Below are 16,879 nucleotides of genomic sequence, written 5' to 3'. Positions count from 1 at the left end.
CAGTTGTTGGCAGCAGCACTGACGCAGATAGAGCGATGTAAGGTGTAATTACATCAGGCGTGTTGTTCATCTACTGGCTGCTGTTATCTATTCTGGATGCTGTGCCTCTCTACTCTTACATCATGTTGAAAGTAAATAATGTCCTACGTCCATAGACGTTTTCTCTTTTATTTTATTATCTTTTTAAGCTTTGATGTTCAAATTATGATAGGTTTGTAACAGAATTTATTTACTTTGTTATAAATTTTATGTTGACTATTTCAAATCATTCTGTTCGATGTATCAATGAATAAAATAATGTGCTTTTTAATGGCTTTCAGCATATTTTATTTAGTGTGTACTTGTGTGTGAAGGTATATATGTGTGTGTGTGTGAGATAATGGTGTTTGTGTTAGAAAGTGATGGCCTTATTAACATTGAGAACAGTTTTGAGGATGGAATAATTTTTACATCTGAAGAAACAAGTTTATTTCTCTCTGTGCATATTCAAACAGTTTTGCCTTTCCTTTTGTTATAGACGCACAATTTAGCTAAAACTGCACCACACAAATACCTTACAGCATTATTTTCTTTACTTTCAGATGCCAGAAGAAGATATAGTTCGTTTTTCAATATTTCTTCTGTCCTACGCCCTCACACTGATTCAACTTTTCCTGCAGGCTTTCTTCGCAGACGTTCCCAGAAACTGGCACTCAGGAGTAAGAGAGCTTCACTTAAACATAGCTTATTCGAACTCGTTATTAAAAATATGCTTTCTTTGCAGTTTGTAATTGTGCAAGAATATGAACTGAAGTCCTTCTTTGATTAGTCTCAGAATCCTGAAACTCAATTACATCTTCTAGTTACCAGGTTCGTTAGCTGTTAGTCAACAGAGACAGAGAGCTCTATAATGATAAAATGATTCATTAAAGTCTAGAAGAGATACACCTAAGAGGAAAAGGTAGAAATCTACAACTCTAGTGGTGGTATTATGAAGCAAGGATAGATCACTTCACTTGGGCAACATGGGTAACTTAAGAAACAAGCTTCCTGTTTCCAAAATTAGAAAAGGGTGTCCAGACTCCCTCAGATGTTGTTTTGTCCTGGAGCTAGAGTTATAAAGCGGTGGTAAAGGTGGTCTGGGGTAAAGAAACATGAAATAGTATCCGAGGAGTCAGGGCACCACTTTATAACTTTGGAAATGATGCTTTTCCTGGAGTTCTTTATTTTGCCCCAGGCAAACAATTTATCCTCACTACAAAACTATGTCCCCTAAAGAGACCTGTAAGGCAGCATAAGTAGGTGTGGTTGTCAGATATAAGTATAATGCCAAACAGTTAAGCTAATTTGTCAAATTTCTGCCGGTGTTTGATTAAGGTAGAAAAGTTGGGTAAGGGGTGCAATGACTTTATATATATACAGTGATACCTCGGTTCTCGAACATAATTCGTTCCGGGAGGACGGTCGAGAACCAAATTGTTCGAGAACCGAAGCAATGAACCATAGGAAATAATGGAAACTGGATTAATTCGTTCCAAGCCCAGAAAATGCCTATTTACTGGCCTAATTTGTATATATATGTAGAAAAACATGAGTCTCAACAAGAAATAAGAAATAAAAGTGTATTTATTAAAACAAAAACAAAAACAAAAAACAAACAAAAATGTACAGTACAGTAAACTGTGTTTCATTACTGTACCTGTACCAAACTTTATGGCAGGAGGAATGAATGTGGAGGAGGAGGGAAGGGGATGGTTATTGTCACTGATGACGCAAGGAAGGCGCGCTGGGCGAATGAACGCCATTCGGCTCAACTCGGCTCATCTCGGACGTTGGATGTCGAGTTCCAAATATTGTTCGAATTCCAAGACAAAATTTTCTCGAATTTCCTGGTCGAATACCGATTTGGTCGAAAGTCAAGGCGTTCGAGAACCGAGGTATCACTGTATATTGTTTATTAAATTTTTTCCCATCAGGCTTGTCCGGAAATTAAGGCAACATTTCTCTCACAACTTACGTTTTCATGGATGACAAAGTAAGACAGTTCAAACTTTCTGGTGACTAAAAATGTTATTATAGTACATTTGTATCATGCAATTTCTTGAATATGCTCATTGCCCTTTACGATAACAAAAGGCAGCACAGAGGTTACATAACAGCCTTTCTATACTTTTCATGCACAAACATGCATGCACACACACACACACAATGATATGTACAGTTCAAGGGCAAAGTAAGTGCAAACAGTGTAGCAACTGAAAATGGATCTATAGTCCAAGGGTAGAGGAAGTCACTTCAAAATTTATGGTGGCTTTATGCAATCAGTCCAGGGCAAAAGTTTTAATCAGTTTATTCACCTTCTCAGGCAAACTTTATTTAGAAAATGAATTGTGAGTGTGGCATCTTGCCCACATATGTAAGCACAGGAAAATGTTGCATGGGTGTGTGTGTGCATGCATGTATGTTGTTTCATGTGATTGCAAGTCTAGGTGTGTAATGTCAATAAATGAACATATGCATGAGCATATAAACACTTAGACTGCATGTGTTCGCAATTTACACCAAATGCATCACCCTAATATCTTGCTTGTGACGTTTTCATATTTGTCAGTGACAAATATTATGTGATATATATATGTGTGTGTTTGTGCAGATTGCACTTGTTTCCACTCTTTTAGACAAGTAGATATTCTGACTGGAAAATTGGGGGGAAAAAAGCACTTGCAAACTGCAAATACTATCTGTAGGTTATGACCAAATGCATTGGGATTATCTTAACTGAATCAGAATACCTACATGGATGTTTTATTTTTTTTTTCCCTGTTCAATATTTGCGGATGTCTGGACTACAGGTTGATTGTCTCTGGCTTTAAGAGACCACTAGAGGCTCATGACCTTTGGTCTCTGAATCCTCGTGATGAGAGCACCTCGGTTGTGCCAGCTTTTGAGGAGGCATTGATTACTGCAAAAGCACACAAAAGCCACCATTTTGCCAATGGGTAAATTATCCTTTATCTCTTTATCGGTTTTTTATCTGTTTTGCATGTGCATGCACAGCATGTGTCTTTGAATGGATAAACAGTTAGGTCTTTGTAGCCTTTATGGTGTGTGTGTATGCATGTAGGTGATGTGTGTGTGTGTGTGTGCTGCATGTGTTTATCCCTCAGGGAGTAAGTCGGGTCTTGACTGTGCTTTGTGTATTTGTGTGTGTATATGTGTGTGCTATTGAGAAAGAAAATGGGGTGCACACTTATACATGTATTTTACAAGGATGATTGATGCCTGTTTCCAACCCTCATATTGCAAGACGTAATTATTTTCTCACTTCAAGCGCTCCAATATCTATTCTTTGAACAAACATTTGGAAAAATAAGATAATAAATCACCTTTTATTTCAGGGACTCCTACAGTTCTTTTCCTTCAGTACCGTATAAAAGCGAAAGTCATGCAATCATGGATGACAAGAAAAATGTACCCAGAATGAGAAGCAACAGTCATGATGATGTAAATGAAAATGCCACAGAAATTGTACCCCTTCTGAGTGATGGACCAAGCTCAGACTACAGGTTGGATCAGCATACAGTATGTCTTAGTCCTACTGCTTTCAGAGAGCAAGTGGGTATGGTCAAGATGGTTCTTTAGAATAGTTTGACTTTTTAAAACTTCTTATAATAATCTAGATCCTGCTAATTTAATTCTTCGTATGCTGTTACTCATATTTATCATATACAACATGCACTTTTTTAAACATGACACTGCATCTTCATACCCTTTCATGTTACTTGTAAATCCTGTCAAGCAGTAGAGTCATGAGCCTTTTTTTTTAACTCATTCTTTCTTGAAACATGATGGTACAAAATGAAAAATATGCTTGATTGGATTTATTTCTAAAATATATTTTTTCTCTATTTTGTAAATCTTTATGTACAATTTATAATTATTGTCATAACAAACTGATGTAAATGCTTTCAGGTCAGTAGACAAAATGCAGCATCAGTCACAAAATACAGGCACAGTTCAAGGACCAAATATTAGATGGAGCTTAACACATGTCCTGATCAGAACCTATTGTACTGATGTCATGCTGTCCTACATGTGCAAGTTCTTCTCAGACATTTTGCAGTACATAAGCCCACTCTTGCTTGGGTAAGTGTGGTAAGTGTTTATTTGAAATGCTCATATTGCTGCATTTCAGCAATGTGTGAGTCATGTTTAGTCAGAACATTAACACTGCCATATCTGTGCAGTTTTATTTAGATTGAAGTTTTTGCATATCATTTTATGGTGACTCGTTCTCATTGGAAGAGATACTTTTGTGTACAAGTAGCTATCTATTGTCATATAATTATATGATGTCAAATGACTGATGAAAATTTCCCTCTCATTTTTAAGAAAACTGCTACCATGGATGTGTTACAGACTTTTTATCAAGCACATCCAGACACCATATGACCAGCCATGGAAGGGTTTTTTTATTGCAAGTGCCATGTTGGCAGCATCCTGGACACAAACTGCTTTTTATCATCAGCACTACCACATTGCCATGACAACTGGTATGCGCATGAAAATTGCCCTTATGTCCACCATTTACAAAAAGGTTGGTTTATATCTGGAGGATCGTTACACTTGAAACAGCAACAGTGACTTTTTCATAGCTGCTCATAAGACTTAAGTGTATGACTTGCAATTAACTGATTGGTTTTTGGTTCATTGTGGTAACTTGGCAACCTGGGCTTCATAAAGGAGATATGGCTAACATTTTAGCACCCATAGATGAATAGTTATTATGCATGAAAAATAGTTCTAGATATACAGAGATAAAATAGTAAAAAAATAAATAAAATAATGTAGGCTACAATAACCAAAAAACACTTGCTTGATCAGTGCATTTTTTTGCAATCATTGTTGATGTAGTTTGTGAATATTTTTATCCATGGCTCTTTTGCAGTAGTTGCAACAGAATTCTACGAAAAAATTGTAGTGTATTAGTGTATTAACTGTAGTTAGACCATGAAAGCTGTTTGACTCAATGCCTTGAAGGGTTTCCTTTCTGTGCCATCTGCTACTGATGCAGTCATTACTGCTGAGTAATAAAGGTCAGCAGGAAGGTGGAACAGTTGGAGAGGTGGTGAACCTGATGGCAGTGGACTGTCAGCGTGTTCAAGATATGATGAGCTACACTTGGATGGTATGGTCCATACCACTGCAAGTGAGTTGAGTGGACAAAGGGAAAACTGACTGCAGAAGATACACAAGTACACAAGTCCTACATTTTACAAAAAAGTTTCCCCTGTTATTGAAACTACATTGCCAGAAGGAATATTAACACATCCACCAAACATTTTTCAGCTGAAAAAAAGAAAATAAAAGTACAAAATAGTTAATTTATCATAAAGCAAAAGGTCAAGACCAAAGAATTATTCTACGAAAGCTCTACAGCATCATAATTTCCTTTGGAAATACCTAAATTTTATTCAAGACTCATTTAGGCACTTTATACATTACTCACCGTTAAATGTAAGCATAATAGCTAGAAGTAACTTTTTTTAAAAAAAGTTTCTGAAGTTAAACAAGCCTCACAGGCACTTTTTTTTTCCTAAAATAAGTGTGGATGGTCATGCAAATATTCTAAGAAACAACAGCTAACTGTAAATAACATGAAAATGAATCAGTGTAACAGCCAACACATAGTTCATTACACCATTTACTCATATTTGTCAAAAAATAAATCTGTCAAACATATCTGAGAATGGCTAAAAAAAATTTGTGGTGATGTGTTGAACAATTTAGAATTTAACATGCTGAACTTTTTGTATCTGCACTACCATGATATGTACATGTCAATGGAAACTTTAGCATACCCAAGTGTTTCTTTCATGCTTCATAGGCACACACTCCTGGCAGTATTGTCTTATCCATCTGTCCTTGCTACAGGTAATGTTAGCAGTATATCTACTATGGGACACTCTTGGATTGTCAGTGCTTGCTGGAGTAGGGCTTCTTGTAATTCTAGTGCCAGTTAATGGCTATCTGGCATTCCATCAACAGAACTTGCAGAAGCAGAATCTTCAGTGGAAAGATCGTCGTGTGAAACTAATACATGAAATCTTAAGTGGCATCAAGGTATTACCTTTATGTTTGCTTGCTTATCTCTGCAACATTATGAATCTGTTTTTTAATTCCTGTATTCACTTTGGGGGCTTCTTAGACTTACAAAAACTTTTGCATTTTATGTCCTAACAATTCGTCTTTGCCTGTTCCAGACAGATGTCTTTGGTGTTCTGCCGATATATATTTTTCTCTGTTTAAGTGTCAGCATGTTAACCAGTTCTTTTCAGTCAGAAACATCCTTTACAACTAAGTTTGATTGTCTAGCCTTTTACTTGAAATAGCTGAAGGGTTTGGCTCTTTTTTGGGGGGGTGGGGGTAAAATTATTCTTCAGACTTACAGCCAGTTAATCTGTTTGATTTTGTTCTAGTGTTCTTGCTTAATGCTATTTATATGCCAAGTCATTTTCTCATCATATTATTTTTATAGTACTCACATGGAATCATTTTTAAAAATGTTATTAGCTATTTTAATTATTTATTAAACCTTTTTATTCCTATTGTAAATGCATGAATTAGCTTGTTCCTATATAATGGATTTGGTGGAATATTCATTAAATAATTTTGTTTTAAAACTTCTTCACATTAGGTTTAGTACAGTTATCACAGTTTTCTTACCTGTAAAAAGGAATTCCTTATATTATCTTTAGGTTCTAAAGCTGTATGCATGGGAGACATCATTTGAGGAAAAAGTGCTCAACATCCGCAGAGATGAAATCAAAGTTTTAAGTAAAGTGGCACATCTCAATGCATTCAGCATTTTCATCTGGACATGTGCACCATATCTAGTAAGTATAACTGAGACTATACCTGGCTGACAGTGAGTAAGTCACAAGAATATACGTGCAAGTTTTCTATTATCAAAGGATAAAGAACTTGAGAAAATAATGTGTAATTATCTTCTGATTTGTCAATGACATGGGTATTTTTTTTTTTTGACTGTTTGAAGGTCACTCTAGCCACGTTTGCCACCTACGTACTAAGTGATCCAGAGGCAAGGCTTGATGCCAACAAGGCATTTGTCACACTATCTTTGTTCAACATCCTGCAGTTTCCTATTTCATTCATTCCAGAAATGATCTCTTTTACTGCTCAGGTATTACTGATAAGCTTCAAAGTTTTATTGTTTAGTTTTGTTTTTTCCGAGAAGGGGGAGTGGTGGTTTGTCATTTGTTTTAAAAAATCTGCAGTACTGAAGTTTATGACATAATATATTTAATTTTAAGAATATATTTATATTTAAATAGTTTTTCATGATGGCAGAAATGACCATGTATTCAACCAGCTACAAAAACCTTGTACATTTTCTGGAACATAGTGGACTTTAAAAAATTTTCTTGAGCAATTTTGGCATCAGATAAAGTGGAAAATCATTTTCTGTTTGATCAAGCAACTTTCATCTACTTAGTCTATAGTAACATAATGCTTTTCTTCAGTGCCCACTGCAATCATACTTGTGTGTGTGTAGGCATTAGTATCCATTAAACGCATTGAGAAGTTTCTTAAACAAGAGGAACTGGATCCCAGTCTTGTCAGCAAAAGTTCTATGACAGGTCAGTCTAAGGAAAACATTTTAAAAAGCAGATAAATGTTATTTTGTCAGGAAGAGAAAGGTACAATATTAACACATGTAGTAAGAAGGATAGTGGAAACAAAAATATAGGGATTGCTACATCATTATCATAATTATTAGTGATACTTTCTTTACGTCTAATAAACACCCTACTGGAACTTACTGCTTTAGTAACAATAAAGAAGTTACAACATAAACATGTTCACATTTCATGCTCAATTTATTCTACTTTTAACTCTTCATATACAGTTTGCACCTGCAAGTGTGAACATCTTCATAGTTAAAGCTCAACTGCATCAATACACCCATATTAAATGAGTTAAAAATTAAAAAAATACCTGTATTGCAGAAAATGAGGCGTGTACTGCATGTTTTAGTTCCATTTACAAACCTTTAATAACAATTTATACATCCTAATAGCAATTTATACAAACCCTCAAAACAGTTTATACATCTTGATGACAATTTATACTCACCCTTAGTAACAGTTTATTCAAAACCCTTAATAACAATTTATGTATCTTAAATAAAAGAATAACAGCTTTAAGTTACTACTCTCCATCAATATGGTGATATAGTATGCCCTTCCACATTTCAACCTGTTAAATAAGTTTCATTTCATTGAACTTCTTATGATTAACAGTGTACATCTCATAAGAATTTTTTTAACAGTAATGCTACATAATGAAATGGTTGTTTTCAGCAGTTCTGTAGTTATTGATATTTTTTAAATACTTTTAGGCAACAGTTTTTTTAATTCTGCATTAATCTAACTGTATACTCGAGGAGACAACACACTAGCTGGCAGTAAACTATATGATGAATAATTATATCATATGTAAAGATTTGCAGTCATTACTATAATTTGATCTTGTGTTTAGTGTATCTTAAAATTCTTATGTTTTGAAGCCCAATACACACTTTACTTTCAAGCTTCTTGCCTTTTTCAGAGAAAGCCATTCAAATTGAAAGAGGTCACTTCAGTTGGGACAGTCAGAATGTACATTCAGCCTTGAGCAGGTGACCACAATAACTTACATTTACAATTATTTGTAAAGGAAAATATAAAATAGAAGGTAAAGAGCGACTGGAACAAATTAATAAATTCGAGCATCTTTTAAAATCTAACTTGTGCATCAAGAGCCCCATTTTTATTGAATATACTTCCAATGTTTGCATTGTTATAATGTGGATTCAACCTGACTTGCAGTATCAATATTGAGATCTCAGAAGGGGAGCTAGTTGCCGTTGTGGGTAATGTAGGAAGTGGCAAGTCCTCACTTCTGGCAGCCATGCTGGGCGAAATCCAGTCTCTCCGAGGCAAGGTGGTCGTCAAGGTCAGGCAAACATTGCTGCATTATGCCCCTTAGCAGATGTATTACGTTTGGGGAATTACAAATGGCAGACATTCTGATTTACATCTGGTTAAATTCTTTATGAATTAAGAAAATCTATAAACTATAATTTTATATATGTATTTATAAAATTCTAATTTATAAGTATATAAGTTTCTACATGTTGCACAGCTAGTCAACTTTTGCGATTAGATCTTTGTATAGTTACCTAAAAAGTACCTTTAGATCACACAGGTTACGTAATTCTTTCGGGAGGAAGTGAGAATTCGGCGTGAATGTGCCCTGTGAGACTCGATCCACAGACATCACATTTCAATGCAATCAACATGGTCCAAAAAGACGTGCTCTGCTAGTTCGATCTATCAGTGAAAGACTTTGACTGTTGTGTAGAATGTTTCACCATATACTTTGAAGCAAATGATATTAGGGATGATATATGAGAGCATGTTTTGTCTGTCATCAGTGCCAAGTGAAATTCCTTTCTGTAGTCATTATGCTCATCTGACAAACCTCACACAGAAACATATGACACTGTTGTTGAAATGTATCACCCAAGACATTGGTGATTGCAAGAAAGCAAAAACAAAAAAAAAACCCACAAATTTCACAACTGGAATCAGTTTGAACACAAAAATGTGAATGATTTTGCAGCTAAACTTAGAAAACCTGCATCCACTTGTGAGTTTGATATATTTCCTCAGAAAGAACTTAGAGATCATTTGGTTTGTGGACTTTCTGATAAAGCAATACAGAAAAGAAAGCTTTTGTTAGAGAAAAAACTCATATTTATTACAGCAATTCTTATTACTCAGACAATGGCAGGCAGCTGTGGTCAGCCAGTCTGCTGCTCCAAACCTTGTGAGACAATTTCAATAGATACATGCAATGCCAAAGAGTAGCACAGATTGTAGTAGCCAGTACTTATGAACATCAGTTTACCCAGTATGCCAGATGTTATTATTGTAGTAAACAGCATGCCACAGTTGACTGCCCTTTTAAAGTTCTATAAATGCAACAACTGCAAAAATTGTTTGATTTATTAGGCAGCTTGTATTCATTCTAAATCACAGAAGTAATAAGAGAGTGAAGATGATCCCCACAATCGACAGTGTTTTCTGGAACACATTTCCAAACCACAGAATGACCCATACAGTGTGACACTATGCTGCAGAATGCAAACCTGATCTGCATCTGGTTGAATTCTTTCCAAATATCATTAGACTTTAGCCACTTACATTGTGTGTTCAACTTCAAAAATAAACTATTAACTTTTGCTGGCTACTAAATGAAAGAACATTATTATGGCCACAGGGAAATGTTGCCTATGTACCTCAGCAAGCATGGATTCAGAATGCCTCTTTGAAGGACAACATCCTATTTGGTCAAGTATTTGATTCCAGACGTTTCAAAAAAGTCTTGAGTTCGTGTGCACTTACAGCTGACATTTCCATACTCCCTGGTGGAGAGCTGACTGAAATAGGAGAAAAGGTATGTTAATATCCTTATGCTGCAACCAAGTCTGTGTGAGAAGATAATGGGTAATGAAAGATGAAATGTTTTTTTCGGGGGGTGGTGGTGGTTTGCTGGTTGGTGAATGAGCCACTGTTTTTTTGGGGGTTGCTTCATGTGTTCTTTTGTTCTGCATTCTGCGTGTCCCATTATGTTTAAAAATTTTAACTCAATTAAATCTAGTAGTGAAAGATCTTATTTCAGACAGATGCCTGTAAAACAGAATAAAAGACAAAAAAAGCAAAACCATGATAAAGAAAACAAGAAACATTAATGAAGATGTCAATGAACAAAACATAAGTCATTCCTTTTGACAAGAATACTAGCAACAACAGTCAATATTTTGCTCTCCATGAGCAGAGTATAAGCACAAAAGAAATGATTTTACTGGTTTTCTTTTTGCAGGGTATCAACTTAAGTGGAGGTCAGAAGCAGCGTGTCAGCTTAGCACGTGCTGTGTATGCAGATGCAGATGTTTATCTTATAGATGATCCACTTTCCGCGGTGGACAGTCATGTAGGAAAACATATATTCCGCAATGTTATCAGTGACAAGGGTCTTCTAAAGCACAAGGTTTGTCAGGAATAATTCTAATTTAACAGAAGATAAGAGGTGCCACATTACAAGTAATAATAATAATAAAAGAATTTATAAAATACATTTCCCCCAAATCGTACACAAGAAAAACATTATTTATTTTAATAAAAACTTAAATGCAGGCCATTCGTGATAGCTGCATTGTAAAAGAACTCAGTCACTTGCCCCTTGACCGGCACCTATCATTGTGGGAAGCACATCGATACACGCGGCAGCTGACATGGCCGCCACTCTTGCCTATTGTGGGTGATAGCAGGTCTTGTACAGGACGACTGGTCCAGTCTTTGATATTTGTAAGCTATTTCTCTGGCCATCACGTCATCAGCTACCTTCCAATTAAGGTTCCTTGAAGGACATTCTTTGACAGGGTGTTGTGCCGGGTCACATGGCTAAAGACCAGCTTACGTCGCCTTGACTGTTGAAAGTCTGGTGAATGGTACTGGTGAATTACAAGCGTGGCAATCTTGTTTTGTACAAAAGTCGTTAGTTCTATGTTCTCTGTATGAGATCCGTAGCAACCTCCTCAGGCACTTGTTCTCGAATGCCTGGATTCTTCTTTCTGTCTCAGAGCGCAGGGTCCACATATCACATTCGTAGAGCAGAATCGGCACTTCCAGGGATTTGTACAGCTTACACTTGGTAGTGAACCTAGCTTTTCTTATGGCTATACCAGATCCTATCTAGTCTGGCCATTCCCACTTTTGCTGTTGGTTGAGTACAGCATTTCTTTCTGTGAGAAGGTGGCCATTGCTGTCTTTGATGACAGGTCTTGTGCTGATCTCTCTTAGTGAGGGCCTTTAGAAGTCGGTAGGCCTTTTTGCTGTCACCTCGTGTCATTCCATCCTCTATGTCCTGGCAATGGCTCACGATCCAGTTTACCCTAGATGCCTTTATTTCTCTCTTGATGGCACAGTTCATTTCTTTTTATTTGGTAGCTGCTTTGGGTTTTCTTTTCTCTCTCTACAAGGCCTTCCTTTGGTCAGAGATCTAGAATGTCATTCGTGACCCATGTCACCCTAGAACCTCCTGGGCTGTTGACATTAGCCCCTCTTTGATGTTTCTATCGAGGGTGTCTACATCACATTTCACCAGGTACAGCTCTGCAAATTTTCCTTCAACTGTGGCCTTGAAGACTTCTAAAGTTAGAGGGGAAGGACATACTGATAGGGTAAATGTCCTCCCCTAACCTGATCACATCCTTGTGAGGTGAGATGTTAGAGACTTCACTCTTCTTGGGGCCAACTTTATCTCCTCTTCCTCACTGCCTTACCTTCCCCAACCCTCTATGGAGTCGGGTATCCATTCCCACAAATTGGGTCAACTAGGATAAGTTTTCTGCGCTGCTTGGGTATCAATCCTGTGTACCTTTTAGTTCAAATGCCAGCACTCTGACCACTCAGCTATCTGCTTCCCCTACAGACTGATAGGCTTCTTCTGAAAACTAAGAAAACTGATATCACATACTGGTGCTCCATTAATTATTAATCGTTTATTATTAATTATTAAGATATACAGCCCTCATGTTTGTATGCAGGTCTCTCCATTTGGGGAAACAGTATCTTACACTGACAAAAATTACAATCTACAAGACCTTTAAGACATTTTGAACCAAATTTGACTATTTTGGCTGAAACTGTAACAAGAGAAAACATTCTCCCCCCAGACCCGTGTACTTGTGACACATGCTGTACACTGGCTACCACTAGTAGACACAGTCGTGTTGCTGCAAGAGGGAAGGATTGTGGAGGCAGGATCATATCTGCAGTTAATGAGACGTAATGGACCCTTGGCACAATACCTACACTTTGTGCTGTCAACTTCAGATGACACCGACGCTGAAGATGATCCCGAAGGTAAGTCCAAATAAAAGAGGCCAATAGATATGGTTGGAAGGCCTGATTCAGAACAAAATCACCTGATATTATTTTGACTGAGCGACAATACTCAAATGTTTCACAGATTTTAATTTGTCATTGTTATGAAATAATATCCATATCTGGTGATAAAGAAGTTTCATACTGCAGTATCAAAATAGAAAATAATTCCTTGCGAATTAGGAAGTTTTATCTTCATTCTTGTTCTCAACTATATGTTATTTTCATTCTCAAGCAGATGCAAATGCTTTATTCAATACAGTATCTTATGTCAATTTTAAGCAGTAAGGTGTAAAAGACAACTAAATTTCTTGTTCTGTATTGTAAAACATAACTGACGGCTTTGTGACTTTTACATGTCACACATGTAGTAGAATCATGTCTAGCAGTTACAGATCAGTAAAGCATGCTCAGGTAGACACCATGATCTCTGTGCAGTGTTTCAACTGCGATGCAAGATGATGGAGCATGTGGAGTCTGTCACCAGTACATCAGAGGGAGGAACTTCTGGTGATGATGCAGCCTTCGCCAGAGAAAGCAGAAGGTCTCAGTTTATAAATAGTTGTTAAACGAGTTAGAACTCAGTTATTGTATTATAAGATATTTATCGAGTTCCAAGTTTTTCCTTAAGTGCTTGATATTGGCCTTGGAGAACTGAGCATGTGGAAGGAGGGTGCCCTAGTCTGGCTATCCACATTAACATAAAAAATACAGGAGCTGATATATAATTATCTCAATGCCAGCTTCAGTTAAAAATAATGTCAGCTCACGGGCCCCCATCCCTGCCTTTTCCTGCTCTAGGGGACTTACACGATGTTAATCAAGGTATGTGTTTAAAGAACATTCATAAGCAAAGTACTTACACATTCAGATTAACTCCTCTCACATTGTCCCATTTACTATTTATACTTCCATACACACTGCTGCTACTTCTTGCTACCTCAGCCATCAACTCGCACACATAGAACACAAAGCATCCACTTAACGCTGGTGTTGTTATTGCCACCTGCAAGTTTGTTGATACCTTCCTGGTTATAGCACAATGCTTCCTTGGTGATTGATGTCACAGTACTGCCAACCTGGATGAATAGCAAGCTTACAGTAGTAGTTGATCTCTCAGCTGGCGGTGCCTATCCCTTTCCCAACCCTCTAAGGCAGACCTGGGCAAAGGCTGGCCCGTGGGCCGGATCCGGCCCGCCTCCTGTCTCTGACCAGCTGGCCCGCCCGCCAGTATTTATACTATATATACAGTATTGGGTAAGGTGACCAGACGTCCCGCTTTTGACCTCGTGTCCCGCCTGCTCATCGGGCGGGACGCCCGATGTCCTGCTTTCTGGCTTTCTGGCAAGTCGATCAAATGTCCCGGTTGTCTTTAAAAATCACTTTTTTCTGCGTTCTTTGACGGTGACGACACCATCATTGGCACGTGTCCCGCTTTCGCCCCCGAAACGTCTGGTCACCTTAGTATTGGGTAAAACTGAGTTAACTATATTAGTCCGGCCCTCTAAACCATCCCAATTTCTCATGTGGCCCCTTGGGGAAATTAATTGCCCACCCCTGCTCTAAGGAGTCAGGTACCCATTGTACTGCTGGGTCTACTGGGGCATTGGGGATGGGTGTACATTGTATTGAATCTTTGGGCATGGATTCTGCTGCTGTAACTGCTAGACTATCTTGCTGCTTCCCCATCATAAGGTAAAATTGTTATCACTGTATGTGAATCCTTTTTCTTAAAGCTGTGATTAGTGGTTTTGTTATCTTCTAGCCTAGTAGCCTTATTATCTGCGTGTAGACATCATGTCATGCAATAGTTCATCATTTTGTATAGCCTCATATCTTTACAAAAATCCCTTTTCATGTCTTTTGAACTATGTTCCTTGAGCAGTGTTGTTTTTATGACGACAATGAGCAACTTTATTCATCCCAAAGGGCAATTGAAACGTGAAATATGTTCCATTACTGTGTATAAAAAGTTCTGATTACAAAATAAGTTCTAGATACAAGGAAAAAGTATGAAGTGACACAATCTAAAGAAAAAAGCAAAAATAAAAAATGCAATCTTACCTCTAGACCAGGGGTGGGCAATTAATTTTCCCAAGGGGCCGCATGAGAAATTGGGATGGTTTTAGAGGGACGGACTAATATAGTTAACTCAGTTTACCCAATAGTGTATATATAGTATATACTGGCGGGCAGGCCAGCGGGCGGGCCGGTCAGAGACAGGAGGCGGGCCGGCCTTTGCCCAGGTCTGCTCTAGACCATCCATATGCACACCTATAACATCTCACTCATGCAAACACAATCTGTGATTGAGCAGCTGAACTGCAGATGACACAAATGATTTCAGGTGCCTATTCTACATTAAGGCATAGCAAAATGCTTACCTGAACTTAATAATAAGACAAATTCGTCTGGTTGCCTTTTGTCGGTGTATTTTTGTCGGTTGATTGCTTAAAAGATTTTTCTTCTAGAGGTGATTTCATGCTAGAGGAGGGACATAACTGCAGTACCTAGAGAAAACCCAATGACCAGTCTTGTGAACAGGTGTTGCACACAGTTTCCCAAGTGGACAACTTAATCCAGTACTTTTTAATTCTCACTGCAGTGGTGATGAGCAAGTGTTTTGACCATCAATTCTTCTGAAGTTGAAACACCTTTTCAAACCAAACATAGCATTTATACCATTCTCATATAAAGGTTAACAATCTGCTTGGACAGAATTTTATTTTCTTTTATTATATATATATTATAAGTTAATACCTTTAGAAAATCAGTCCTTCTTACAGATCCTTGACTTTTATAGATAGGACTAAGGGAGTTAAGAGCTAGACATTTGGATCACAGAGGCAAAACAACATTATTGATTGATCATTTCTGAATGATTTATTTTATAAAATGTAAAAATCTTAAAGAAATAATAAACAAACTTCTTTGATTATATCAAGTTTCACCAGTTCAGATACTCATCAATTTCCATTAGAGATATATTAAGCAAATATCCAGAAATATTCAGACATGCATAAGCAAATGTGCATGTGCTTGCATCTACCCATGTCTTTCTTTCATACACACACAAGCACACAAAGAATTTACCCACATGTCCTAAAATAATATGATATATTTTTTCTTATGATTTTCAAACGAATTCCAATTTGTTTCATGTTCTTATATTTTAAAATAGGTTCTTACAATCTCAGGAAAGTAAAAGTCTCCCACCTCACTCTCCCAGTGACGCCATTATGATTTCTCCTTTTGCTACACAGTTGACAGAGGAGGAGCAGGCTGCTACTGGCAGTGTAAGTCTTGTCACCAACACTACATATAAATTAAACCTTTTTTAACTGTCCGCAGAATATGTTGTTTGAGATATACAACTAAATCCCCAGCAGGACATTTTGGTCATCATCTTCATATCAGACATCTTATGCAAATGTAGATGCATATGCCTGAGTCATAAGTAAAACATTATGCTTAAATTAAAACTAATTCTGATGCATAATGACGTGTTACAGCATTATTTTATCACACAGATGTATTTTAATTTAGGTGAAGATCACTGTATTTGGTTCATATGCATACCATATTGGACGCCTGTCTTGTGTGGTCATCTTCCTGCTGTTTGCAATGTACCAAGTGACCAATATCTATGCCAGTTTCTGGCTCGCTGAATGGACTGAGAACCCCATTATTCTGTCTTCTAATGCTACAGCTTTGAATGTCCAAAAAACCAACAAATATTATCTGACTTTCTATGGGGTGTTTGGAGCATTACAAGGTAAGAGTAGTTTCTGTACATACATATAATGCTCAGCGTTTTCTTATTTAAAGAAAAGTAAAAAAAAAAATAAGATGCTTGCCAAATATCATTGAGATAATTAAGCTTG

General features: G+C 37.2%; 1 protein-coding gene across 7 annotated transcripts in view; it reads left to right on the top strand.

The window, feature by feature from the left end:
• The window catches only part of LOC112557432 (multidrug resistance-associated protein 1-like), a 45,527-nt gene that overhangs the window by 16,078 nt on the left and 12,570 nt on the right, over positions 1-16,879 (top strand). For 3 of the 7 annotated variants that reach the window (XM_025227279.1, XM_025227280.1, XM_025227281.1), the window contains 20 exons: positions 4-131; positions 582-698; positions 1,956-2,014; positions 2,832-2,978; positions 3,378-3,545; positions 3,952-4,125; positions 4,399-4,576; positions 5,054-5,188; positions 5,914-6,102; positions 6,738-6,875; positions 7,037-7,183; positions 7,556-7,640; positions 8,611-8,680; positions 8,871-8,997; positions 10,327-10,503; positions 10,930-11,097; positions 12,785-12,974; positions 13,434-13,539; positions 16,177-16,291; positions 16,542-16,770. In XM_025227279.1, the coding sequence (XP_025083064.1) occupies positions 123-131; positions 582-698; positions 1,956-2,014; positions 2,832-2,978; positions 3,378-3,545; positions 3,952-4,125; positions 4,399-4,576; positions 5,054-5,188; positions 5,914-6,102; positions 6,738-6,875; positions 7,037-7,183; positions 7,556-7,640; positions 8,611-8,680; positions 8,871-8,997; positions 10,327-10,503; positions 10,930-11,097; positions 12,785-12,974; positions 13,434-13,539; positions 16,177-16,291; positions 16,542-16,770 (2,728 nt within the window). In that variant the 5' untranslated portion in view covers positions 4-122. Of the gene's footprint in view, positions 1-3; positions 132-581; positions 699-1,955; positions 2,015-2,831; positions 2,979-3,377; positions 3,599-3,951; positions 4,135-4,398; positions 4,577-5,053; positions 5,189-5,913; positions 6,103-6,737; positions 6,876-7,036; positions 7,184-7,555; positions 7,641-8,610; positions 8,681-8,870; positions 8,998-10,326; positions 10,504-10,929; positions 11,098-12,784; positions 12,975-13,433; positions 13,540-16,176; positions 16,292-16,541; positions 16,771-16,879 lie in introns of those variants that run through there. The other 4 variants (XM_025227282.1, XM_025227283.1, XM_025227284.1 and 1 more) reach the window with 4 other exon arrangements.

Source organism: Pomacea canaliculata, linkage group LG2 (genome assembly GCF_003073045.1).
Source record: "Pomacea canaliculata isolate SZHN2017 linkage group LG2, ASM307304v1, whole genome shotgun sequence".
Taxonomy (NCBI): Eukaryota; Metazoa; Mollusca; class Gastropoda; order Architaenioglossa; family Ampullariidae; genus Pomacea; species Pomacea canaliculata.
This window is presented reverse-complemented; position numbering and strand designations above follow the sequence as displayed.